Source organism: Neopsephotus bourkii, unplaced genomic scaffold (assembly GCF_033783945.1).
Source record: "Neopsephotus bourkii isolate Nb327-2 ecotype Australia unplaced genomic scaffold, CSIRO-AGI_Nbou_v1 NB_1248, whole genome shotgun sequence".
NCBI classification, from domain to species: Eukaryota; Metazoa; Chordata; class Aves; order Psittaciformes; family Psittacidae; genus Neopsephotus; species Neopsephotus bourkii.
This window is the reverse complement of record NW_026901733.1, coordinates 3,397,231-3,422,928: the sequence shown is the minus strand read 5'-3', so window position 1 is coordinate 3,422,928 and position 25,698 is coordinate 3,397,231. Positions and strand designations below refer to the sequence as shown.

General features: G+C 42.9%; 1 protein-coding gene across 2 annotated transcripts in view; it reads left to right on the top strand.

Annotated features, from left to right (window-relative positions):
• The window catches only part of ZNF516 (zinc finger protein 516), a 102,712-nt gene that overhangs the window by 69,997 nt on the left and 7,017 nt on the right, over nt 1-25,698 (top strand). Inside the window, exons 3-5 of one of the 2 annotated variants that reach the window (XM_061364686.1) lie at nt 15,846-17,324; nt 22,156-22,260; nt 23,158-23,225. In XM_061364686.1, the coding sequence (XP_061220670.1) occupies nt 15,846-17,324; nt 22,156-22,260; nt 23,158-23,225 (1,652 nt within the window). The remainder of the gene's footprint in view (nt 1-15,845; nt 17,325-22,155; nt 22,261-23,157; nt 23,226-25,698) is intronic. The other variant, XM_061364685.1, reaches the window with a different exon arrangement.

Genomic DNA, 25,698 nt, shown 5'->3' with positions numbered 1-25,698 from the left:
TATGGTACTTGTACTTTTGATTTGCTGGAAAACAAGGATTATGTTTTACCACAATATTAAAAGGACTCCGTAGTTTGAACCATTTTAGATTGTTCCTGTTGAGAAGGTTTACAGGGTAAAACTCGGCTTCACTTTGAAGTCCAACACTAATCAGCAAGAAGACGTCTAGCACAATACAAGTGCCAGTAATACTCAGCCATATGAAATTTCTGGTAGTTTAAATGAAGTTTTGAATTCTGTGTTTAGGTGGAGGGAGCTTGAATTACCTGGGCAAGAGTTACTGCCTAAAGGAAGTTCTCCGACTTTCCGTAAGCACAAATGTAATGCATTGAAAATACAAAGAATGCTGAGAAAAAGTGAACAGTGGGGTTCAGAGATGTGAGGGAAAGAGAAGGGTAAAGAGAATATAAAGCGATGTTTATTTTAAATATACCTTTGTTTTTTCATAATGACTAGGATGTTTTTTGCCTTATGTAATTACTTAGAACTTCACTGCAACTAGTTAACTTGAGTGAAAGAATAACCAGGCTACAAACTCTGATCTAAAGTTGCAGTTGTAGTAAATGATGAAGACTGGATGTGATGAGGAGTTACAGTCAGTATTTCATCATTACAGTGTTTCATCTTCAAAAACTGGTGTTCTACCAAGTTCCCTGTCTTGGCCAGGTCTTGTGGTCAAGGAACCACAAAACTGAAGTTAAGGTAGAGACTTTAACAGGGAGAGTTGATTTGGGTAGAGGACAAATCTCAGTTAGTTGTAGCTAAGAGACGTTCTCACTTATGAGTATCTGTTCCTTTTCCAGAGGATAGTCAAGTTTAATCTCAGAGGGATTGAACAACTTTCTCATGGTCATTTATGAGACTAAACTCTGGGGTAAAGCTGAAATCTGTAACTTGGAATGTCTTTGAATGCCTTTAACTACAAAACCATCCACCCTCTGAGATACATGTTTTTCCTTGTGAAGCAAGGAACAAGAGAAAGACAGAACAGAGGAAGAGTATTGGTGAATAGTAAGTATGTGTTCTCAAGATACTGGAAAGGTAGGGGCTAAAGGGCTCCAAAAGGCACCTTTATGGTTTTGCCTGACACAAAACTAGGTGTAGTAAGCTTTTCTGTAGGCTGAATAATGCAGAAAGACAGTCAGGAAGATTCAAACAGGAAGGCCAAAGGAGAAAAGTCCTTTTGCGTGAACCCAGTGGAGACTGAAAGGTTGACTTGGCTTCATAGTTGGCTGAATTCTGTGTGCTGCTGTAGAGGGTGGCTTTCACACCTGTGACCTTAAACACAGACCACTGCAATCTAGAGACCGTGCTAAGGCTCCCCTTCGCATGGGAAGCCTGTTTGTAATCCCTAAACAAGATGAAAAGAGGTACTTCATAGCATAGAATTTCTTAATTATAGACAAAAGAAAACTTTAAAGGCTCTTTAAAGAAAAGGGGGTGGGGTGGGGGAGGGAAGAGGGATTGTTAACGGTGAGCTTGGGAAAGCCAGTATTTCATCAGCAAATACACAAAATTAAAACAGCTTTGGAAAGTCCCTGGTAAGCTGTGTGCTCATTTATGTTCTGATATTTTGCAGGGAACTTTCATTCTGAAATAATGAAAGAATTATTATGTGAATTAAACCTGAATCTTTAAACCAGGCAATTTTTTTTAGAATTTACTTTGAAAGCGTTGCTTTTCATTGAACTTTCCTAAAGCATCCTAAAACTGCATGTTCTGACCTTGCTAGTGTTGTTCTACATTCTCCAGTAATCAAATGGAAAAGTGGAATGGAAGAGTCAGTGGTTTGTTCTCATTCCTTGATAAGCGGAGTACAGATGTCAGTCAGTGTACTAAGTGCACTTGGGTGCCTAGTGACAGGTAGCATTTCCAAGTTTTGCAGAACATGATGAAATATATTTGTCTTCTGAAAGCTATGCCCTGTGAGTGAAAACATATGAAATAAGTTTTCTTGCTAAAAAATAGGAGCACTCAAATTTCTTCATTGCTTTAACATACCTAGACCTTTGTATCGGAGGCCCTCCTCCCCCATAATCCTTGATTTTTATTTTCCCTGCGAATAAAGGGTTGGCTCCATTTATCCAACTGTTAGTCTTTGTCTTAAGCTTGAAGTTGAATTCAGAACATAAAAATGTACTTTTTGCTTTTCCCTCACTACATTTGGCAAAATCTGAAGTTTATTATTCACATGTCCTTTCCAAATATTTTAAATATAATAATACATTGCTGCAGCATTTGAGCTTGTCCTCTGTCCATAATCCAGCAGTCGGGAATAGTTTACAACTGACCAAGTTGCAAATATTGGATGCCATCTCCATAGATACCTCTTTCTATGTGCACGTTGCTGCACAGTGGTTTGCTTTACTGCTAGCTGTATGTATATATGTAAGTGAAACTTCTCCCACTCCCACAGCACTTCCTTAATCTGCAAGAATGTTATCTCAATTAGCACTTGGCAGGCACAGGTTTTTGCATTTGTGAGGTCTTTGTATTTTCTTCTCCCATGTTTCTGTATTTTCCCCAGTGGCTGCACTAGGAAAGTTCAAGTGATCCTTTCCTGCAGAGAGAGATGCATGTGGGCTGATTACCATACATCAAGAAGAACTCTCTAAAAAGGAGATTGGCATTACCTCATCCTACTACTGGCTGCTCCAACTCTGGCCTGTTTTGATGCAGATCCTTTCTAAATAGTAGGAGCAGTGATCAAAAGTCAAAAACCTCTGTGCTGGAGGTTTTGCTTCCCTTAAAATGGATGCTTTTCTACCATCTGCAAGCATGGTGCTTCCTGTAAAGTAACCTGTTTTAGCCTATTGGGAGCTATTTATTTCAAGGCAGTTCTTGTTTGAAAAATAAACCAACCCCTAAACAGGACAAATGCATATAGTATGGTACATTATATAGAAAACCCTATCAAAATACTGTACCATCTGTCTCTGTTCCTGATGTTTCTCTAATTACACCCCAGTTCACTGGGACAACACGCAACTTCATCTGTGAGAAGATTTTTGTTCTCTTTTGTTTCCTTGGTGGTCACAAACATCTTGACCTAGGGTGTGTTGCTCATCATGGCTAAACACGGCACACCTCAGTCCTGCTGGCACTGTCTTGTCATCTGAGAGGATGGAGCTCCCCTCCATACCGCAGTGCTTGGTCACTGTATGACGTGTGTCCCCATCGCACAGGGGTATCATGGCATGTCTGATTTTGATTATGGATGGCAGGGGAGCTCAGTCCAGAGACTCCCCCAGGGTGGGGATTGGGTTTCCCAAATTCACAGCTGGTGAAAGGAGTGGTGGGATGCTAACTGCCCCTTCCTAGTCCCATAGCTTCTCTTCTGGTTCTGCGAGGTGATTCCATCTCTGTCCTTTGGAAGCGTGGTGGTAGGTGCTCACAAGTATGCCAGTGACTGCACCTGCGTGGTCAATGTAATCATCTTGTATAAAGTGAAGGAACAGGGCTGCCTGGAGCTTGTGCTGAAGCAGGGATGAGTCCCACTTGAAGGCTGCCTCTCCTGGGAGCAGCATCTGATGTGACACTGCCATCACCTAGGAACACTCCTGTGGGGTAAGACCTTTTGGGTTTGTTTTGTTCGTTTATTGCCTTTTTGCTTTGCTTTGCTTTTCTTAAATATTTCATTACTTTATTACCCCCACCAGCTTTGAGGTGTTCTTCAGTGCAGGGGACCCAACTAAAGAGGGCATCGGTGCCGATGGCAACGGAAGTGTCGCATGCACACTGAGGGGAGGTTTCCGCTGCACTGGGTCAGCCATACTTAGGGCTGGGGTTCCTAAGGAGCTGCTGTGGAAGCAGTCCCCTGCAGGCTTTGCTTTTCTTGGTGGGGTTTTGTTGCTGTTCGTTTTGGTTTGTTTTTCGGGTTTTACTGGGGGTGGTTTTGCGCTGCGGTTGGGTTTTGGAGCAGGAGGCGCAGCGGCTGGGGTTTATCCGCTGGGCGGCGGCGCCACCTGGCGGCGGCGGGCGGACCAGCCGGCACCACTCCTACACCCTCCCGGCCTCCTCTTCCTCTTTCTCCTCCCCTCTTTCTCCTGCCCGGCCGTTCTTAGCTGTGCAGCTTTGAGCCAGGGACTGACATTGACATGCGGGGGAAATAACGGCGCATTTAGTATCTGGGACAACACTAGAGTTTTCTTGTAGGCGGTGCACTGTAAAGATCTGGTTTAACTGTGCTCTGGAACGTGGGAGCTATGGTGGTGTGTTCGTGGCAGGGAAAGGTCAGCACATGACTCATGGGATGGGTGGGATTTTAACTGAGAGCATTACCCATATGGAGGTGCCAAGGTGAAGTAGTGCAGTGTATTACTTAACTCATAGGGATAGGTAACTTTGTTAGCTACATAACCTCTCTTTCAGCACTTTCGGGCCACTTGGGAAGCTGTGCGTTATCTTTGATTAAAGAGCTAAAACTGAAATTGGCGTGATGTGTGTGAAGACTAGTCGTCAGCTGGACCTTGTGTGTAGTCAGGTGTGCAGGTGGATTAAGTCAGGGATTAAATGTGTCTGAGTGAATAGATTTAAAATGGCTCTGACTTTGAGGAGGATTTTCAATATGCTTTATTTTTCTGACATTGTTCTAATCTGTATCTTTGCCAGAGTAGCTGTGGTAGTAAGTACTTTGTGTGACATTACTGGGGACACGTACACTCACACTGTACAATTGTTTACCTTTCCCTTTTTGGAAATAATCTGGGCAAACATCTGTTTTTTGGGGGGATTTTGTGCTATTAAAGAATCTGAAATAACCAGATCAATTTCTTAAGCCCATTTTTCTTTAGGCAAGTTTTATTTCTGTCTGGGAGCAGTCTCAAGGAGTCAACTGTGGTTGGGGTGGGGGGGGTGTCCTGTCTTCTGTAGCAGGAGCATGTGTATAAATGGCAAGTAAGTGATGTAGGTGATCTGAGGAGCTCTGTCTGTTGATAACTTAATTTTTCTTTCTATTTGGTGTTTTTTGTTTGTTTGGGTTTTTTGTTGTTTTTTTCCCCTGTGGCATTCCCTGGTGCATAACAACAGCCCCTTAAACTGATACAGGACCTGGGCAGTGGGGTGGGGAGGTTGGTTTGGTTACCTCAGGTCCCCTTGTCCCTCCCCAGTGCATTGTTTGACCCTGCTGGAGTTGCTGTGACCAGGCCTGCCGTGCACTGCTGGGAAAGCAGATGGCCTTCCTGAGTTTCCAAAAAAATCCAGTCCCTGTACAACCGGAACACTCAGGAATAGTAATTAACACTTAAGCTCCTCAGGAGGAGAGGCGTCAGGACTGCTTCTCGCATAAATACACCAGGCCACAGCCCTCACCCAAGAACTGATGCACTCCCAGCGGGTTGCACCTCCATACTGCCAGGTTAGCATGTCTGAGGCAAAAAGCTTTGCACTGCAGTGGCAGGCATCTTTCTGTTTAAGAACACATCATATAGATAGCTGAGCACTGGCATTTTAAAACGTTCCTTTGTTAATCCCGTGACAGGTGCAGGGAGTTTTCATGCTGCTTTCTAAGGGCTTGCTCTCAACATGAAGGAAGGAGATGTCAGTGAGGTTAACTGAGCCTTGTGCCCCAAATGGTGTTTGCAGGCTGCTGCAGGTGCATGTGTAGAGCCTCTTTTCTATCAGACCAAGTTTGTAAGTTGCCCTTACAAACATACTTCCCTACTCTATTGTAAGGCAGGTAACAGAGTGAGGGCTTGAGAAAGGAAAAAAAATGCAGAACCTGACGTACTTTCCAGCCGTTCTGGATGTGTGATTTGCTTTGGCTCTGTGGGTTCTTTCAGGCTTTTTGTTAGATCCGCTTGAAAAGGAGAAATTCCAAAATAAGCCAGCCTGTGGCAGTGTTTTTCAGCATTTCTTGGGCTTCTGCTGCGTTTAAAGCTTAAGCCTTGGTGCCAGTTGGAAAAGTTGGGAAGCTTCCTATGTGCTGCATGCAATAGCTAGTTTTCAGTGTTTAATAACGTTTTAGCATTTTCCGCAGCTGTTATTAAAATGATTGTGTGATATAAATAATCATGACTCACAGGTGCAGGATTGCTATTTCGTTGTCTATGGAGCTTATTTCAAAAGTGATGTGTTGCTACTGCCATTTTTCAAATGGATTTGATTTCTCTCCCCCATTCTCCTTTAGCATAACAATGTTTCTATTATTTGAAAAATTCGTTTAAACACATTTGCAGCTGGTTCTTCTTTTTTCAAGACATCTTTGAGACATTCCCTTGTCTTCTGACCTTTTGAGCTACATCATGCACCGTGGGATGATTCTCATCCCACTTCCTTCCGAAACAGAAGGCCTCCTCTTGCACCAGAGATGAATAGATGCTGGAATTTACTTATTTTATCTTTTAAATTGCATATTAAAAGTTATTTTGTTCCAGTTATTCACTTTCCAGATTAGTAAGTCTTTTAAAAGTAAGGATTTAAGTGAGCCCGGAACTTTGGTGCTCTCATGAGCCTTCTCTCCGTATGAAAGGAAAAGTGTCAGGAAAAATGCTAAAAGTCAAAATCCCTCTTAGAGCACATTTTGCCTGCAGGCAGCTGCCCTTTCTGCCGCGGTGCTGGTGGCCATAGGTTCCAGCCTGCTTTGTCTGTTAGCTCTTCAAGGGGATTATGGAAGTTGCCAGTAAATGGCTGATGTCTTTAGTGATCTGTGTAAGGCTGTCAACAGAGTTGTTTCAAGCCAGGTCTGAAAGGCCATTTACTTTGCTGGAAGTGCCTCCCGTAGTTATTGTTACCATTTCCTCTTGTTCCTACACAAAGGGGCAAGGGAGGACAGTGGGAAGAAAGGGAAGGGTAAAGGAAAGGCTGCTTACCTAGCAATTAGCCAACCTGCCAATACCCCTGCCCTGATTGGTCAGTAGGAGCAAGCAGTGCTGACAGCCAGCCAGATGCTGGGTGGAGGGGAGGTGGATCTGTCAGGCAGGAACTTAAGCCCCTTCTCTTGAGGCTCAGGGCTGCTCATGTGCAGAGTGTGTTTGATGCAGTTCAGCTCTGTTGATACTGAGTCAGTGGCCTTGATCAAGTGGCCACAGGCTGCCCTCATGCCTGCAGCCACATCCTCCCTGGGAGCTCCACTACTCTTCAATCCATCCAGAACAGAGCTGTTCAAATCAACTTCTGATCTGTCTGTAGCTTAGAGCCTTCTTGTACCTTGAAGGGAGTACTGCACATCTCACATCCTGCTGGGCTCAGCCACTCATCTGGCCTACCGCATCCTTGCAGCACCACATAATGGTTATAGTTATGATCCAGCAATGTCACCCTTCACCAAGGGTGATGATAGTTCAGTCTGTCCGCCTCTGTCTTGGATTTGATCTGACTTATTTTCCTATTCCAGCCCTATTTTCTTCTATTCTCCTTCCAAAATCCTCTTTCCTCTGAAAACCTGAAAAAAAAAGCCCAACAGAAGGAAGATTTTCTGTAGAGTACTGTCTAGTGAATCTTTATGTATGTGTAATACTTGCAATCTAAATTCACCTTTCTGTGGTTTGCCACCATACGTGATGTGACTGACATGCACAGTAGAGAGTTCCTTGGTTGCCTTAAGTCTGAAGAGAGCCGCAAGCCATGGTAGCATGGACATCGTCAGGAGCAACAAGGCAAATTAGGTCATGCACAGCTCCTTAGTTCCATAACTGTGCTACCTCTGTTACCATGCTGGGCTTGCTGGCCGAAGCTTAGGTATTTCTGCAGAATGCTAGCCTGCAGCACAGCTGTACCCTCTGTTTTTAGACAGAGCAGCTCTAGTAGGGCTTTATGATGTATGGCAATACACTACCCATGCTTAACAAATGATAGGGGAAATGAAATATTGGATGTGGAATGTTAAGCTGTATGGGGTGGCTGCCAGTCCACAGTCCTGGTGTGGAAAGCCTTTCTCCTTAATGCACTTGAAGGAAGAGGAACAGGTGGTGGTCAAGAAGACGCTCTGGAGCAGACGCTGTGGCAAGTCTGACTGCTGGAACAAAAGGGAAAATCTCCAGGAAGATTTACAACTGCTTGGGGCTATGTTTGGAGTGGATGTACAGGCAGGCTGCCACTTACTTAAAAAAAAAACAAATAAATCTGACTCATAGTTTTCCATCTCTGCAAGTCATTTTGATGCATCAAAACCAATTGCACTTCTCTTTCTGTGCCTTAAACTAAAATAAAAACCCCAAACAAACCCAAATCCAAAAAAACACAACAGCCCCTACCCAAATCCAGTCCTCTCAAGTTTAATTACGTATCCTGCTGTGTTAATAGTCTTACACCCTTCCTTCTTCCTCCTTCTACCTGCACCAAACTTCACAGGCAGGGCCACACATGGAGAAATGCCTAGGAGCTACAGAGCATACTGGAAGTACTCTGCCTACGTTTTGGACCAGTTCATACTGTATTGCCGTTAACTCTGAAATTACAGCAGAGCTGTGTTAGAGTCAAATTGGTATCATCTGGCCTAATCACTTCCTAATTTTGCAGAGCATTCCAGGAGTTTTATGTCCCATAATTTTCTTTAAGTGTATTACAAGCAGCAACATTTAAAGCAATGCCAAATTGTACAGTTTTCATGTTGGCAGGCAGTCACTGCAAGTGTTTTTGTATTGGTCCTATGTACATACTCATCTCTCCCTCTGTTTTACCCATAATTTATAGATGAGTACTTAACCATTGCCTCACCACTTTGAGGTTCAGACAATGATGAGGAACTGTGAAGGTGCCTGTATGTTTTAAGTGTCTTTGCTCCAGTTAAGTCCATGAGTGGGAGTATTAGACCTTTCTTCTACATCCACTTACGTGTTTTGGCATTACATTTCCTAAAGGAAGAAGAACAGGTTTGAAGTTTTGTAAGGTGGGGACAGAATTACAAAGCCATGCATAATGTGGACAACTCAGCCCTGTGTGAGACGGGAAGACATCAGGATGTACTTGAAGTTCACACGGCAAAGAGAGGCTGTGAGGTATGACCAGGAAGTTCAGTCCTCAGAAGGAGCTGTGTATGTACTGCGAGACAGATGTGGTGACAGTATAGGAATCAGCATCAGTTGCAGCCTTGCTGTGTAAGGCTGGATAGACCCATGTCAACTCCTCTCAGCTCTTTATTTAAAAGACAAGATTTCTTCTCAACCAACAAAAGCCCAGCTGAAATCTTAACTACCCTTGGGTCAAGCTAGTGTGGATGAAGGGTGAAAAAGGTTCTTGAAAATACTATGATAATAGGAGCTACAGCTTTCCCTGCACATATACTTAAAGGGGCTTTTCCCCTGCTGCTGGGCAGAGATTATGCTCTTGGACCTCTATGAGAAATACAGAGGTGACAGGATTGGTAAGTCATCGCTAGCTCTGCTGCTGCCCAGAATTCCTATGCACCATATATATAATGACTTACAAAAAAACCCCACTGAGGAGGTGCAGAGAGATGTGATGAACACTGGAAATGTTGTGTCGTGGCACGCTGCCAGCAGCAGCCATTTTACCCACACGTGCACTTTCATTTCATTATGTGCTCAGCTGTGGATACTTTCCTTCTCTCACCTCCAAATAAAGTCTGTGTTGATTCTGGAAGGGCTGATACCTGGGAGACAGATCCCAAAGCACCTGGCCCTAGAAGAGAGTTTGTGTTTGGACTTCAGCACAAAGGTTTTTGCACTTGATGCGCATCAGTGCGATGCTGAGGGTGATGAAAATACACTCTGTGAGGGGAGAGTGGAGTAATTTGCACGTGAAGCTGCTCTTGCAGCCAGTTGGCCTTTGGGAGTCCTGTAGCATTGGTACCCTAGTTAACAACAAAATCAAATATTCTTCAGGGAAAAATGATAGGCAAGCAGATGGAGAGAAAAAGTTCACTGTGAACTTTCAGTCTTGTTTTTCATCATGCCTCTGGTACCTAACAGTGTGCACCTCAGCCCAACAGATTCTGGATCCAATACCCTTTTCTTTTGCATGTAGTTCGTCAGTTACATTGTTGGTGCCTATTCTATAATTGTGGTTGAAACTGCAGTAACCTTACTGGTGTTTGCATCTGTGGATGGGGGATGTTTTCAGGACTTCATTTTCTTTTTGACAAAAAAAGAGAAGAAAAAAAGTGATCCTTGAAGTGTGACATAACTCTAAAACGTTTCTGCTGTGCAAAGGAATTTGTAATTTTACTGAGCTAGGGAATGGCTTATAGAAAGGGGTCTTTCGTGTACTGTACTGTAACTGTTCTCAGACTTGGATTTCACTCATCTCAAAATGCTAAGTTTCAAATTTAAGCTACTAAAATTTTTATACCCTTTTCCCCAGTCACTTTGGTGACCTTTCAGATTCTTTCCAAAATGCAAAACTAGTGCAATCAGTGTTTCTGATGATAAGAACAACAGTAGTCTAAAATAATTCAGACACCTCCACATTTGCAGCCCAGAACTGAACAAACTTGACTGAATTAGTTTGATGGTTGCCTATTCATGTTTTTTGCTGCCTGGATTGTAAAAGCCCAGTGGGTTTTGTTTTCCCAAGCAGCAGGTGTCCTCCCGGACAATGCCAGAGAGATTAGTCAAATGGCAACTGGGGAATGTTAGGAGTGGTGGTCTCAGCTGGCCTGTCCTGCTTTCATCCCCTGCAGTGTACCCCAGTTCTGCAGAGGGAAGGAGATGAACAGTATAACAGGGCCCTTCAGCTGTTTGCATGCACAGGGCATGGTGGTACGATGTTTTAAGTGTCTAACAGCAAAGGTAAAAAGTATCTTGTGGGTAGTTAGAAATTGTGGGGTGTAAAGTTAGTGAGTGAAGCAAATGGGACTTTGGAATAAATCTAGGAAGAAAAGAAGTGAAAAAAGTTAAATTTTGTTAGGAGGGTCACGGACTTGGTGGGTTTGGTATATATCTACAATGCAGTTGTAGTGTATGGATGTTAGCTTACAAGGGGTTTTGGTTTGCTGTGCAGGTAGAGCAAAGAGAAGGACTAAGTCAGTCATGCTTTTTACTTCCTCGTGAAAAGGATGTATTTTTATCATGCTTTGATAATCTGTGTTTTGTCTATCCATGTTTTACAGTCCAGGTAACGTTCCATCTCTTCTCTAGACATTTATTTTGCAAGCTGCAAATACACATTTATTTTTCCTTCCCCCCCCCCCCCATTCATTGTGAATTGTCCCACATGAATTTGTATCTGACAGTCATGATAGATTCCAGTGCTCAGGGTGACGTAATTCTCTCTTTCGGAACTTGGCATTCCTGATGAGGTTGCAGGCATTGGCCTGTCACAATCCAATCTTCCCTCAGCCACGTGAGGGACACTTAACTCTTCATCTTTATTTTCTGTCTGGTTACTTTTCTGTTGCAGTTCTCCGAACTTCTGACTTGTTTGTGTTTGCAGATCTGCACAGATATTCTGGGAGCAGGGAGTATTTTTGTTGGACCTTCCTTTCACAGGATAAAATACCTTGATTTTCTGCTGCACACCTGCTTTTTTCCCTTCTCTCCCCTCTTCCCACCATGTCCCATTGTATTGTGCTTATTGTAAACTTTTACACAGTGCCCCTTAGTATGGTGTATATATTTTGGTTTATATATATATACATATCGTATATACACACACACACATATATATACCCCATATATGTATGTACATATAATAATGTGACCAACACGGCCATCATGTAAATGTCTTCAGAGGGGTATTTTTATTTTTATAATGAATATTCTTATCTGTGAAAGCTAAACTGAAAAACCTCACCTAGAACACTTGCATTTAACTTGCCGTCTATTGTAACATCTGTTATTTTCAACGTTGCTGCTTCCCAGATTTTGCCGTCCCACTGCATGGGGGTTTTTTGAATCATTTCCCTTCACTTGTCTTAGCCTGCTTTCTTTTCCAGAATGAATCTCATTTGATTATTTTCAGACTACATTTCTATTCTCTCCAAGTCCCTGTGCAGTATTTCCTTGTCCCCATTATTTTTGCAGTTCCTCCAAACACACTGTTTCCTGGGCATTTAAGTTAACATGCCGTCTAGAGTCTCTTCTGGATCATTAAAGAATATACCAAGTAAAATAGGACCTAATACAGGTCTTTGCAACATTTCACCTCCTTTCCATGTTATCCTTTGCTTTTATTATGATTTATTTGCAGCCAGTTTTCAAATTGAGCCACAGCATTCATCTCAAAGTGCAAATCACTATCAAATGTTTACTAAAAATCAAACACATTGCATCTGCTCCTTTCCTTTTGACGCATAGTGCTGTAAATGCTAGCCAGAAAAGGGGCCAATTTCTAGCCAGTTCTGCTCCTCTGAATAGAAATCACAGTTTCATTGTCCTCAGACTTGTAGCCTAGTTTACTTTATAGGAAGCCTTATGAATTAAAACAGCTGTGCAGCCTGTTCTGAAATTTGATTTTGTGGAGAAACAGAGCTGAGGAGGAAACAAGTGGAGCTTATGCATGTGAGGGAAACCAAGAGTGAAGAGAAAGAGGTGTGTGTGGGGAGAAGGGAAGTCACTTTTATGTGGCTGTGTGAGATTGATAACTAGGTGATGGAAGTTAGATGTGTTTCTGAAGAACTGGTTGAATGCCTGAATGTTCCTGTGTTTCTAGACCATGGCTTCCAGTGTAGTTGCTTCCCACTGATCCTTTTTGCTGTCCTGCAATGCCATTGATATTTGAAGCTATGGCCAAACTGAAGGCACCAAGATGACATCAGCCACTTCCTAGCTGGGCACCTTGAGAAATTCCTCCAGTTCAGCTGCTGGCCAGGTATCTGTGTCACAGAAAAACTGCTACGATTTCAGGGATGCGGTGAAAGGACCTTTCTTACTCTTAAGTACAACAGGTAAATGGCTGGTTTGGGTAAGAAACAAAGGAATTGAGAGAACCGTGAGAAGGTGACAAGGACTGTATGATAAAAAGTGAGAGCATGCTTAGCCAGGAACTCTTTCAATAGGGAATGTGAGTTATAGTCTCTGGAGATCATGCAAAAGGCATCCCATTCATGGCTTTTTGCTTTGACCTGGCCATAATAAAATCTTGGAAGTTTCTGGTGACAGTAATGCCTGTACTGCACTGGTTAGAGCAGTATTTTATGCCAGTGATTTAAAAGGGTTGTTAACTACCCCTTTTCAGCTGGGGCAAGCGGCTAGGAGCAGGCAGAAATAAATTTAATCTATTTTTCTAAAAAGGCTCTATATTTTTTGGGTTGCATGCCATCTCTTGCCTGCATCTCTTCTTCCCCCCTGGATTTTGCTACCTGCTCACAGCCCAGTCTAGATCACCACCCATGATGGGAAGGATGGCAGCATTTCAGCCTGAGCATTGGTACCTGGAGTGTCAGGTCCCTGGCAGAGATCAGGATGGGGATAGGGAAAGGCTTAGGCTGTGCTTTGTGCTGGTGAAGAAGTATGAGTTGGCCTGTGAGTGAAAAGTGTGTCTGTCCAGACCTTGGGGAAGGGGAGTAAGGATGTGGTTATGTTTGGGGCTTTTTTTTTCTTTTTTTTTCTAGAAGTGCAGCTTGAGTAATAAACACAAATACTGCTACTAAGACTCCTGGTCTAAGCTTTTAGAATTATTCCTGATATGTCCAGTATTGTTCATGTGAGACATTAGGGGAGCTGAATCTAGCAAAACACTGCCAAGAGATGTTTTCATATATTCTACTGACAGCATATGCCTTCAGCATTGTGGCAGCTGGGGGCCTAGATACACCTCAGAAATGCCTTCACAGTTTTCCTATTCTGTGCTGTGTTTTTCACCTTGATGGCTGCACTAAAGCAATACTGCTAAAAGAACTGTAGCCACCTCGAGGTTTCAGTACCAGGCTTTATACCCATTGTTGTTGGGGCACATGGGTCTGTGGTGTCTCTCTGCTTCCTCCTTCTCCCCAAGTACAGATGTAAACTGAACAGTCCAGACCTAAAGACCAAGCTGTGCCCCCTCCCATAGATTTTGACCAAGTCAGAAAGCATCAGGGGGTATGCAGAACAACCTGGGAGTTGAGGGTGTCTGCCTGTGCACTCCTTCATCAAGGCTGTACAGAGTGGCTGGTACTTCCTGGCAGTGCAGGTGTGGTCCCCACCTCCTTGCTCTGCCTGATTTGCTCAGCATAGCCAGTAGGTTCAGTCTCTGCTGAGTACTGCTAGGACTAAATGATTTGGTTTTGCTTTGCTTTGCTGCTTTATTTACTACGGTGATCAAAAGAGCCACTCCTCGTGATCATAAAGAGGAGCCTTAAAATCTTATTTAAAAGCACAAATATTTTGGGCTTTGACAGATGTGCTTTGAAAATAACACAGATGTGCAGTGTCGGATTTCACCACTGCATGCAGTGTCTTTGTTTCAAACTGTAAATTTCCCTAGTAGGGCTGGGTATGTGCTTTCCCAAAACCTTGCCCCTGCAACACAGGAAAAACAAGTTTCTGGGTTGTGGTTTGTTTTGGTTTTTTTTCCACTGAATTTACTTACTTAGAGAGTTTGAAAGGAGCATGGTCTTAGCAGAGTGAGCACTCAGCCCTGCAAAGCCACACATCTATGGGTTATTTTTAACCTCATTACCTCAAATTAAGTAAGAGCTTAAGATTTTTTTGCTTGAATTGAAGGTGAGGCTACGCAGACTTTATTTGCAGTGGAATTTCAGCTGAAGACTAGCTTCTTCCATAGTGCTGTTCAGAATAATGCCTGTGGCACTTCTCTGTTCTGACAGAACAGTGCTTGATTTTCTTGGCTTTTCTGAGTTGCAAGAGGATATGCAGCTCTAGAACAGTTCACTCCTGTCCCATTCTCACCTCTCCTAGGGTTGCAGTGATCACTTTGGACTGGTGAGATTTTAGCTGGAGCATGCCACTTGCCTGGTAGTGGCTCATTAGCTGCATTTTAATTGAAACTGAAAGTTTGTCAGACAATTCAATTTGATTACATGTTAAATGGATTCGTGCAGCAAGCATTACTGCTGTGATGAAAATCTTAGTGGAATTGATTTGTAAACCGATTTGGAGGGATTCAGCAGCTTCATGAGCAGCAATGAGAGATCTGCATTGGGAGAGCATGCAGAGGTGGCCACGCTCCCAGCAAAACAAATCTTTCTCTTTCACCCTAAACAGCTTTAATCAATGCCTAGTATGTTCCCTTTCCAGGATATTAGGTAGATATATTTGTTCTTGAGAGAAGCAAAGGTGAAAATGAGAAGGATCAAAATGGTTTGTATTCTGTAATCAACATGCCTGAAAATGTTGAATTCCTTATCTCTCAGTGGATTGAGCGAGTGATCATAAAATTTTCCTAAAGTTTGACTCAAGTGTAAACGTATGTTAGAAAAAAAATCTGCTTGAAACTAATAAACAGAAAATTCAAAATTTACATCCTCCATAACTCATCTTTCATACTTGGCCACTGCAAAGGTCCCTCTTCGGTGAGCAGTTTATTCTGTATGCTGTACCTGCTTATATGCTTGAGTTCTGTGTGGAGCCAGTCTTTATTGCTGAATTATAAACCCTTTGAAAATAGGGGCTTGTAATGGAAGTGCTGCCAGACCTTCAACAAGCTCAGTCTTATCTGGCTCCATTATGTTAAAGCATTAAATGGCTGCATGTTTGTTTATTTTTCTCACAGAATTTTAACATTGGGTATGTTATTGAATTGTTCTTTCTTCAAAAAGTGATGAATGTGCAGCATTAGAGAGTTTATCCAGACCTCACAGTCATCTTTAAAAGTAAATTGAATTGTTGTGCCTTATTTCAGGATTTTCTTGCTTATGCAGTATGTTTAGTCTGTAGTGTGTCATTACGATACTAAGTTTGCTTTTTCTCCTGCTATCATCTTATTCTAATTTTGAATTCTGCTCTGTCTTCTGGGCTCCTTTCTGCATACAATGACAGCAATGATTTTTTGTTTGTCCCATTCAGATGAAAAGCCATACCCCTGCAAGTTTTCTGAAGAGGAAACCCCGATGGTAACATCTCAGTTGGATGAACTCCCAAAGCCGGGAAGCCGCAACACCAGAGAAAATGAGGCCAAGGAATCCAAAGCAGAGATTCCCGCCCTGGTGTCACCACTGGAGAGTGTCATCAAGGAGCCCTTATCAAAATACCAAGATATAACAGGTTCTGCAGACATAAAGATGCCAGCATTTCACTACAGCCAGGGGCTTCCTTGCTCCAGTCGTATTGCTAGCTTTGCTTCGGGTGTGGGACAGACATCTTCACACATGGTCATGGACTTGAAAACATCACTTGAAGTGCAGACTAGTTGTGCTAGAGAAACTTTGCTGGACTTGCACAGGGAGCATCCTCTGATAGAAAAAGGTGCTGAAGCTCAAGAGGTAGCTCCACTCGATTTGAGTGAAAAATCAACAAGGGATAATTCATGCAATAAAAATCTGAGTACATCCTTGCAGGCTGCTTTAATAGTCTACCCATGTCCTTTCTGCAGTCACAAGACCTACTACCCAGAAGTCCTGTGGATGCACAAAAGAATTTTGCACAAAATCAGCTGTAATTTGATGGTCCCCCCTTGGGTTCAACAGAATGGATTCAGGAATATTAAAAACAACCTGGTCTTTCTGGCTAGGAGTGGGCGTACCGGACCCCCTCCTGTTCTGGGTGGTAAGGAATGCCAGCCTTTGCCCATAGCCAGATTTACGCGCACTCAAGTGCCAAGTTCATGGCCAGGGTCCAAAAGCAGCTCTCTTTCTGCTGGGATGACTGGGAAATCTGGGAATACGCATCAATCAAAGGATGGTCATGCCTTCAGCCACTGTGGTCCACGCTCATCAGGTCTGGATGGGTACAGACAGCCCAAGTTAAACCATTCCCAGGAGCAATACAGCATAGCAGCACAACAAAAAGGTAAATATGAAGCAAATTCCAAACTTATGCAAATGGGAGCCTATAGCAGAAGTGTAACACCTACTCCAACAGTCATATCCAGGCCTAGCACACAGCCTGCCAACAGTAAGCAAGCTGAAAAGTATGTGGTTCCCCAAGGAAGTAGTAGTTTTGCCCCTCCAGGTAAGCACTGTGCATCTGACTTCGTGAAGGCCAAATTCAGCCCACCACCACAGTATCATCCCCTGTGTAAAAGTGAGCAGCACACTAAACATGAAGAGCCACTGGTGCCTCAGAGGGAGTCTCACATGAAGGCTGGGAATGAGATGAGGACATTGGCAAACTGCACAGCTGTAGCACAAGCAAGTCCGCTGCTGCAGCCCCAGCCTAGCGCTGCAGGAGTTCCTCCGGCTTTACACTCCAGCAAACAGGATTTGGGATCAGATGGGCACGAGAAACATTTGGACATTTTAAATATCTTTAAAACATACATTCCAAAGGACCTTGCTTCGTTGTACCAAACCTGTGGTGCCAACAGCCCTGTCCTGGATCATGCAGGTGAGATACTTTTCACAAGCTCTTCCATAGCTGAGGATGCAGCTTGCTTGTTCTTGCTTTGTTAAGAGCCATGATGCACTGTTTCACGGTTTCTTCTTTCTGTTCTTTTAACGGCTGGATTACCAGTTCATTGGTTTTATCATTTCTGGATAGGCTTGAATGGATTTGTTTACTGATCTCTAATATTACTGCATCCCCCCTTGTGCACCGTGTGACATTTCTGTCACAGGTTAAATGTATCTGGTTCCACCTGGAGTATTACTGTTCCTTTGTCCTCTCACATCAAGCAGGCTAAAGTTACACAAATGCTGTCACATGAAGATCCCCCTGATATGCTGCTGCTGGCACACATCATCATCTTTTTGCTTCGGGCAAAATAAACATCCTCTGGGGCTTATCTGTAATGTTATTTTGGAGGTTTTGTTCAGTTTCATCTGCAAACAAGTCTTCCAACAGAGATAACTTGTCAGTGTCCTTTGTCTTTCTTGACAAAAGTCTTAAGATCTTCCTTGTCCGTATCAAAGACTGCAGTCCTTTTTCTCAAATGATTCTTTTGATCTGTTTGTATGTTTCAAATTAAGAAGAGGTAGGACCAAATACACATAAGCAGGAAAAGACAGTTGTGCCAGTTTAAAAGTTCAGGGACTTCAAAAGTACCAGAGCTCTCCTTCTGTTTCTTGCAGTTAACTGCCATGTAAAAAGAAGAAAGAAGGGGGGGGGGGGGGAAAGCTATGTGCCCCCAAGAAAGCTATGTGTTTGCATTTGAAACCATACTCTTCTGTTTATCTGCCCGAATTAGTTTGTTAAAGTGGAAACTGAAAATCACACTGATTTTCACACAAGCTCTTAAATGGGTGTATGTAGTGGGGGCTGGGAAAATTGGACCTATCCCATTCTTTTATACACTTCTCTTTCTGGAAATTGTGTAAATACTGAACACCACATGGAAAGAGCACATGTTTCAGATCTGTGTTCTGGTGTCCTCACCTGACATAGTGCTCTCTGTTTTGTTAAGAGTGTGTGTGAAATGGAGCTTGTGACCCCATTTTGAAAGTGGGACAAAACCCAGGACGTTTGGAAGCTGGTAGCATGAGGATAGGTATGGTCTACTGCCCAGAAGGTGTGTGCAAGTTGTCCACTCTGGCAGCTGTGAAGCAAGGAAGGAGCCATCATGTTTGGTCAGGTCTTGGTGGAAGGCCTTTTGGAGAAGACAGGAAGGCAAAATCTACCTGACATAGTCCTTGAGGTGCATCTTTCAGCCATTCCATTGCGTTAACGTATTAAGTAGATCGTTCTAGAGGTGGTTAGAGGCTGCGTGATGATTATAACTACCATCAGGCTCCTGGTTTTCAGGGAAGCAGAGATGGAGATGCTCAGTTTCTAAAACTGCAGTGTCAGTGTTCCTCATTTTGTTTAGCTGACTTTGCTTTTGGCATCCCAGTGCCTAGGAATGTTGCCTCAAGCAAGTTTCCACTTCCTGCGCTAAAAGACATTGGTTAGTTGTTCCACTTCGGGTCCCTTTACCTGGGCACCGTCCTTTATGTTCTTTAATACTACATTTTGTCAGCCTGCTCAAAGAAATCTAGCTGTTCAGTGTGCTCCCATCTGTGTTAAGAGGGATGGAGAGAAACAGTAAAAGCCAGGAACTAGAAGGTGGCTTAGTGAATGCAGGCACCAGAAAAAACATGAGGACTGTTGGAGCAAAGTAGGGGCAGGGCTTCCAAGGAGATCTCTGTTTACCTGCTTTTTAAAAGAGTTATTTTTTATTGCCAGAATGTTTCTGCTGGGCAGTGATTTCCAGAGACACTTTAACTGGAAGTTATTTAGTGCCCATTTCTGCTTTGAAATCTCTCCTTTCATTCCAAGCTGTTTACAGCAGTCAAATTTTCAGAATTTGAAGCCTGGGTTTTTTTTTTTTTAATGTATCTTGTCTTTGTTTTATATACAGCTTCCAGGTTGTTGATGGTTCTCCAAACCAGTTGGCATGATGGCTGTTTTTCATAGCACTAAAAAAGCTGCTGCAGGTGAAAGGACTGAGATCCTACCAACTGCAAATAGAGGAGGATAAATGTATTTTGTCTGAGACATCTCAGTCTAGGGCTGTGTGTTTTCTGAGTCAGTATGCATCATACAATCTAGTTTTAATACAGCAATGGGCATATGGCAATCATGACATAAAGGACAAACAGAAATCCCACTTAGGTATCCTATTTGTTGTGGGGTTTTTTTCCCCAGTTGAAGGTTCCCAATGGACTTCACTCAAGTGTTTGTTAGACAACCTCATCTTGGATCACACTAGAATATTTTAGTATCTAGTAGAGCAGTGTTCAGCTTCCCTTAGAGTGACTGGATTTATTTCTGGGATCCTTGTTCTACATTTGTGTTTATTCCAGTGTGTCCTTGGAAAACAAGAGTTGTATGTACTGTTATGATACGGCTGCAAACACAAAGATTGCTGTACTTAGACTAGGTTTGTTTCATACTGCCCAGTCTTCCCCAATGCTTGCAGAGAGAATCTTACTGTTGTATTTCATAGTGGTTATTTATTTTATTCATGATACGTACACGAATCACCATATTAGGAAAGGATGGGTTATGGCAGCAGATGCACTCTTTCCCTGGGGCTCCTTTGAGACCAGTTTTGAGCATCAGTTTTGCAGGAGCTCCCATTCATATAGTCACATTAATGTACCTTAATTTGCTAAGACCTATAGTCATCCACCCTCTTTCGTTCACATTCACATACAGGATAACCTGACTGATGACTCAAGGGGGTATTGCCTTCTGACAGTGATGCCCTTTGCTCAAAGCTCTGAACTCTCAAAAGCCTGATGGTGCTCCTTAGGAAATACAACAATGGCAAATGTGCCTGAAAGCAACCCATTTTTTCCACCTAAATAACTCCCATAAAGCGAGTGCTAGGGAGGGGTTAGATGAAAGTTAACCAGCTTACCTGCAGAGTTTATACAAGTTAGGCTGGCTCACAATAACATCCTCAACCTTCATGTGTGACTCAAGTGAAAGCAGTGCTTCCATTGAAAGCTGTTGGGTTGGGGCCGTGATGACTTCTGAGACAAGTGTATTCACCTTCCACAGGGGGAGATCTGGGGTATAGAGAGGTTAAATGTCTTTCCAGAGGTGGCAGAAAAATCATCTGCAGAACCCAGGTATCCCAGGCTTCACTGGGGCTGCTCTGCTGGTAGCTGAGCTCTGCTCTGTGTGTCCGGCAAAGGCCACTTCTGGTCCTTCAACATGCTTCACTCAGTTTTTTGCTTTTAAGCTTGCAGCTATAGTTCTGGCCAGTGAGGAGAAAATGCTAGTAACAGACCAGAAAATCTGCTTTAATCTTGACTGCCTTACAAGGCAAATCTGTACCATTATAGTATGGTGAAGCTCTCTTGAAATTTGTGTGGTTTGGGGGGTTTTTGAGGGGTTGTGTGCATGTCTGTCTGTGTGTGTATACGTGATCTGGATTTGCTCCTAAATCACCATCTTATATTTGATTGCCAGGAGCTTAATTGTCAGGAGTGGGTGTGTTTCAGCTATATTATACAGACTGTGCTGCCATCTACAGGAGGTGCTGTTAGAAAAAAATATGTATGTGAGTGGATTGTTGTTTTTTTTTAGCAGCCAGACATTTCTTTGCAGTATATGCTGTTGTGAAAATCATTGGCAGACCCTTGGTGCCATACCACCAGAGTATATGGCAGCTTGTCTTTTTCCATTCATCTTCAGGCACAGCATCTGTATTTCAAATGAATCCTCTGGCATCTTGCAGTTGATTTTTCAAATGGGGGGGGGGGTGTTGTAACTGTTTTGTTTGCAATTTTGTTATTTTTAAATGCTGCAACAGGGTAGGGGAAAGAAAATCTGAAACTTCACTTCCACTGACAACGCCCAGAGAATTTCTTTAAAAGCCAAGAGTATTCCAGTGGCAAACGGAAACATCAACTCTTTCTTTCTGAGGAGGGCATTTTACCAAAGTAGAAAAGACGAGGTTCAAACATTCCGTTGTGTTTTTTTTTTTTTTTTTTTAATAATAATAAAAATGCCCAATAAAAGTCAAATGTGTCTTTTTTGATCAGCAGCAAAAAGACAAAGACCAGCCCTTTAAGTCAGATGCTGTAAACTGACCTTTGGAGAAAAAGGAGAGGTTTGAGTGGTTTTCCACAAATGCTAATGGCCTAGAAAACATGTTTACCCAGGGCTGGGGGAAGGCTGCTGCGCTGCTACCAGCTCAGAATGTCCGGAATGACACTTTCATTCACAGATGTCTTTCGTCTGTGCCTCAGAGGTCCGGGGTCAAAGCAGTACCGGCAGGCAGGTAGGCAGGGGCGAAAGGTTTGATCAGTCTGCGATGGCTCCGCTCGCTCTGCATTTGTCTCTGAGGTATTGCAGCCTTGGGGGGACAGTCGGGCTCTGGTCCTACTCACTTCCTATTATCCATGTGACTTGTCTCCACCACGCTGGAGTCACTTTGATTTGCCTGATGTACTGCTTGACAAAGCTGGGTGATGGCTGAGAAGTGGATCCAGCTGCTCTGAAAAGCGCACACCTGACATGCCAGTCCTGGTGCGGGCACATCATGGGGAGCATTTTTTAATTCAATGTAATTTATGCATTCTTGCAGTCCTGTGTGTGCCTGGCCTGTCAGCCAGTGCCTAGATGAAGGCTGACAGTTGTCATCCAGGGCCTGAAGGTAGCCTCACATAATGACACATTAGACATACTAATGATGTTTTCTTCTGGCATAATGTTTTCTTCTCAACTTTCCTCTCTCCTCTCTCTCTCCCCAACCCCTCCTCCCTCTCTCCCTCCCTCCTGACTACAGGGATGCTCAGGACACAAACACGCCAAGGAGACTGCGTCTGCAGAGAATGTGGAAAATGCTTTACCCAACCCAGTCACCTCAGGACTCATCAGAGGTCCCACACAGGTACCTTTTCACACTCACTCTTGCTTCCTCCCTTGCCTGCTTTCAGATCTGGCTAACAGAATGCCAAGGTTACATTTCACGTACCATGTTAACCTAAGTAATTCCGGTACCTAAATCTAATGGACAGGTTTTTTATTTTTACGACTATTGCCCTTGTTCTTTGGATATTGCTTACCTGATTCCTGCCCGAATTCCATAAAATCACAATGCATTTGAGATAAGTCTGTTTGTAAATGTTTTATTTTAATTAGAGAGTAGGGTACTCAGAAATGAATATGCTAATGAATTCTGTTGCCACCAGCACAAATTGAAATCAAAGTACCCCTTTCAGCACAACAGAAGGCTTTATTTTGCCTCATCATTGCTGTTGACAGGAACATTTTTGTGGGAAAGGAGGTTTTTCCACACACTGGTCAGCCCTAAGATGGGAAATCCCTACCAGCCATTTTTAACCTGGCACAGTCTGTGGTTGAGGCTGTAGGAGGCTAAAACGACCGGTGTCAGGAGACCTCCGAGCACTGCATGAGACAGTGGGACTAGCAGGTTCCTACTGAAAAGTGTGAATGATGCATACATAAGCCAATCTGATGCGAAATGACAGAGGCCAAATGGTAAGTAATGCAAGAAGAGGGTCCCTTTACACATACACTGGTAATTAATGTTGTCAGTGATTGCTTTCTTCAGCACCGAGGTCTGAATTAAAAAGGGCAGTGGCCCTAGGCTGCCATTAGCACACTCTCTTACAGTAAGTGTTACGGTAAATTGGTATTTTCCGGCCACAGGCTAGTAGCTGGTGTCTTTTTTTGAACGTGATTAATCTGTAATGGTCTCAAATAATGTACACACACTAACGAAGCTTGAATGTTCATCTGTTAACAAGCCCCCTTGTTCCCACAGTGGTATTTGAGTCTAATGGACTCCGAGGTACTGAAGTTCACACCACCTCCGCAGATGCCCCAAAACAAGTATGTTTTACAATTAATTGGATGTTTGGGTTTTAATGTGGTAGCTGGGAAAAAGTTGCACAGTGAAACTCATCACTTAAGAAAAGCACTGACTGGTTTATAACATATATAAATAATAACAATGTCACTTGATTTTTAGCTTTTATGTATTTCAAGTGTCGTATCAAAGTCGTTATATAGAAAGTCAATTAATTGTAAAGCAGGTAGTTAGTGTTTAAATAGACATGTTGGTGGCTTAGTGGGGACTGGGTGGGATAGGTAATTGTAATGTGCACACATAGCAACAGTGAGATTGTATACAAAGAATTCCTAGATAGAATTTGCTCTTAAAACATTTTCTACTGCAGCAGTACCATTAAAGCTTAATCTGTATTTTTCTGGAGTATTTGTACCTTGATATCCAGTATCTGGCCTTTGAAAGGCTCTCATCCTTCAGTTTCTGTGGACTCTGTGGGGTGGTGTGCTTTCCTATTTCTAGTGTAGAGTTTTCAGTCTTAACAAACACGTCTCAGCACTCTGAATTGTACAGGCCAAAGTTGTTGCATAGAACACCATTAAAATGAATTTGTTTGCTATATATTCCATCTTTGGAAACCAGTGTTTCCAACTGGACATTCTGACTTCATCTTACAGGTTGGCAGGAAGTGCAAACCTTCTCATGGGCAGTTCTCTTCCATTGTGAAAGTGCTTCCAACATAACTCACTTTTCCTTTCATCCATGTTTTTAGTTTAATTTTGACTACAGCACTTTTTCTGTCCTGTTTCTTTCTAAATGAATGCAGATGGTTTCAGCCATGCTTGGAGAATGCATCTTTATGCTAGTCGTGCTTCATGAAGTTCATGAGTTGGTTTCTGCTGGCTCAGTAAATATCCTCACTGGGCACTACCACATTGCAACTATAGCACCCTTCATGGGGCACCTTCTTTCTCTATTGCATTTGCATTTGCATGTTTCTGGCCCAAAGGCCATGTGGGGAACCCAGCTGCTGCCACAGGAGTACTTGAGTTGCCATCAGGCGATAGGAGGGGCCAGCAACTCTGCTCAGAAAGTTTTCAAGATGGCATAGCACTTCAGTAGCTGTGGGTGGTGTTTCCTTTGCTTTTGTGGAACAGTAGTAACAAAATTATGTTGTAGTTGGAGAACTAGATAAAAGTGATCTCCTTATAATGCTTACTTGATTAAATTGTGCAAGGGCATACCTCTCAGTATCACTATGTGACAGGGTGGTACACTGCAACTCTGCAACCTAGCTCAACTGATCTTTGGTTCTTGTTGGTTTAGTAATGTAGACTTAGTAAACCTAAGCATCTTTAAAATGCTCTTCCATCTTTTCATGCTCATGGTTTTAGTTCATGTGTAGTTGTGGTCGGATTCTTAAGGCATCTGGTTTGGTTTTTTTCCTCTACAAGACAACATAAGGTCAAACTTAAATTCTGAAATGACTGTATCTGTCCGCTGGCAGCTCAGTCCACATCGAGTCCTGGACTCTTCCTGTAATTTAGGTTATACTACTGCACAATAAATTCACTCATAATCTTGTCTTTGTAAACTACTGCCATGCCAGAATTTATTGACTAACTTCTTCCACGGCAAATGTAGCTTGCTCTTGCAGTCTCTGTCCATGTCAATCTGTCTTCAAAGTATTTGATTAAATTACAGTGTCTCTCAATACAGCAGAATACTGAGTAGGGGTTAGCTTCATGAATTGCTTCGTCTCTTGCCAGTCAGTATTTCTTCCACAGAAGCTGCAATATGATAACTTCTCCAGGAGATAGTTCCCTTTCTTTTGTCGTGTGTGCTCCTCAGTATCAGCCTTTGTCTTGGTTTGTCAGCATCTGTGTCAGTTAGGATTATTCAGTTGTCTGCTGTTTTGCTCATTCTCATCGCAAGCAGCCTTGCGCTTCCCCAGAAGACTCCACCTGCACAGTCCCTGCGCATTAGAGAGGGAATACACTCATTTCTACCTGCAGCTGCAGGGGCCTTTAGAAGCGCAGAAATTAGCTCGCACTGAGAAAGATGCCTGCAGCACTCTGATAACATTGTGATTTCCCACTTTAAACATTGTCACTCCGTGTCTTCACTTCTTTCCTTAATTGGGGACAGATCTGTTCTTGAGAGTTTACAGTGTAAAGTCAGTTCAAGTTACGCAAGTGCCATGCACATGCTCCAAGCAAGAAACAATAGTAACCACATACAGTAGCTTGAGAATGAAAGGTTGTTTTTTGGTGTTTTTTTTTTTTTTTTTTACTGCTAAGTGGAAATAATTCACTTTATGTAAAGCTTCCTCCTCACAGGTAAAAGATCTTCCCCTGAGTTGTCTGCTAAAGAGTAAAAATATTCACATAAGTACTTCACAGTTCCATTTCCTTCTGTAGTCAACCAGAAGATAATCTCTAAAGGCTTCCTTTATGAAAGAATGTTAGGTAGGGCTTCTAAAATCCCCCAGCATAATAGCTTACAACAGTGCTACAT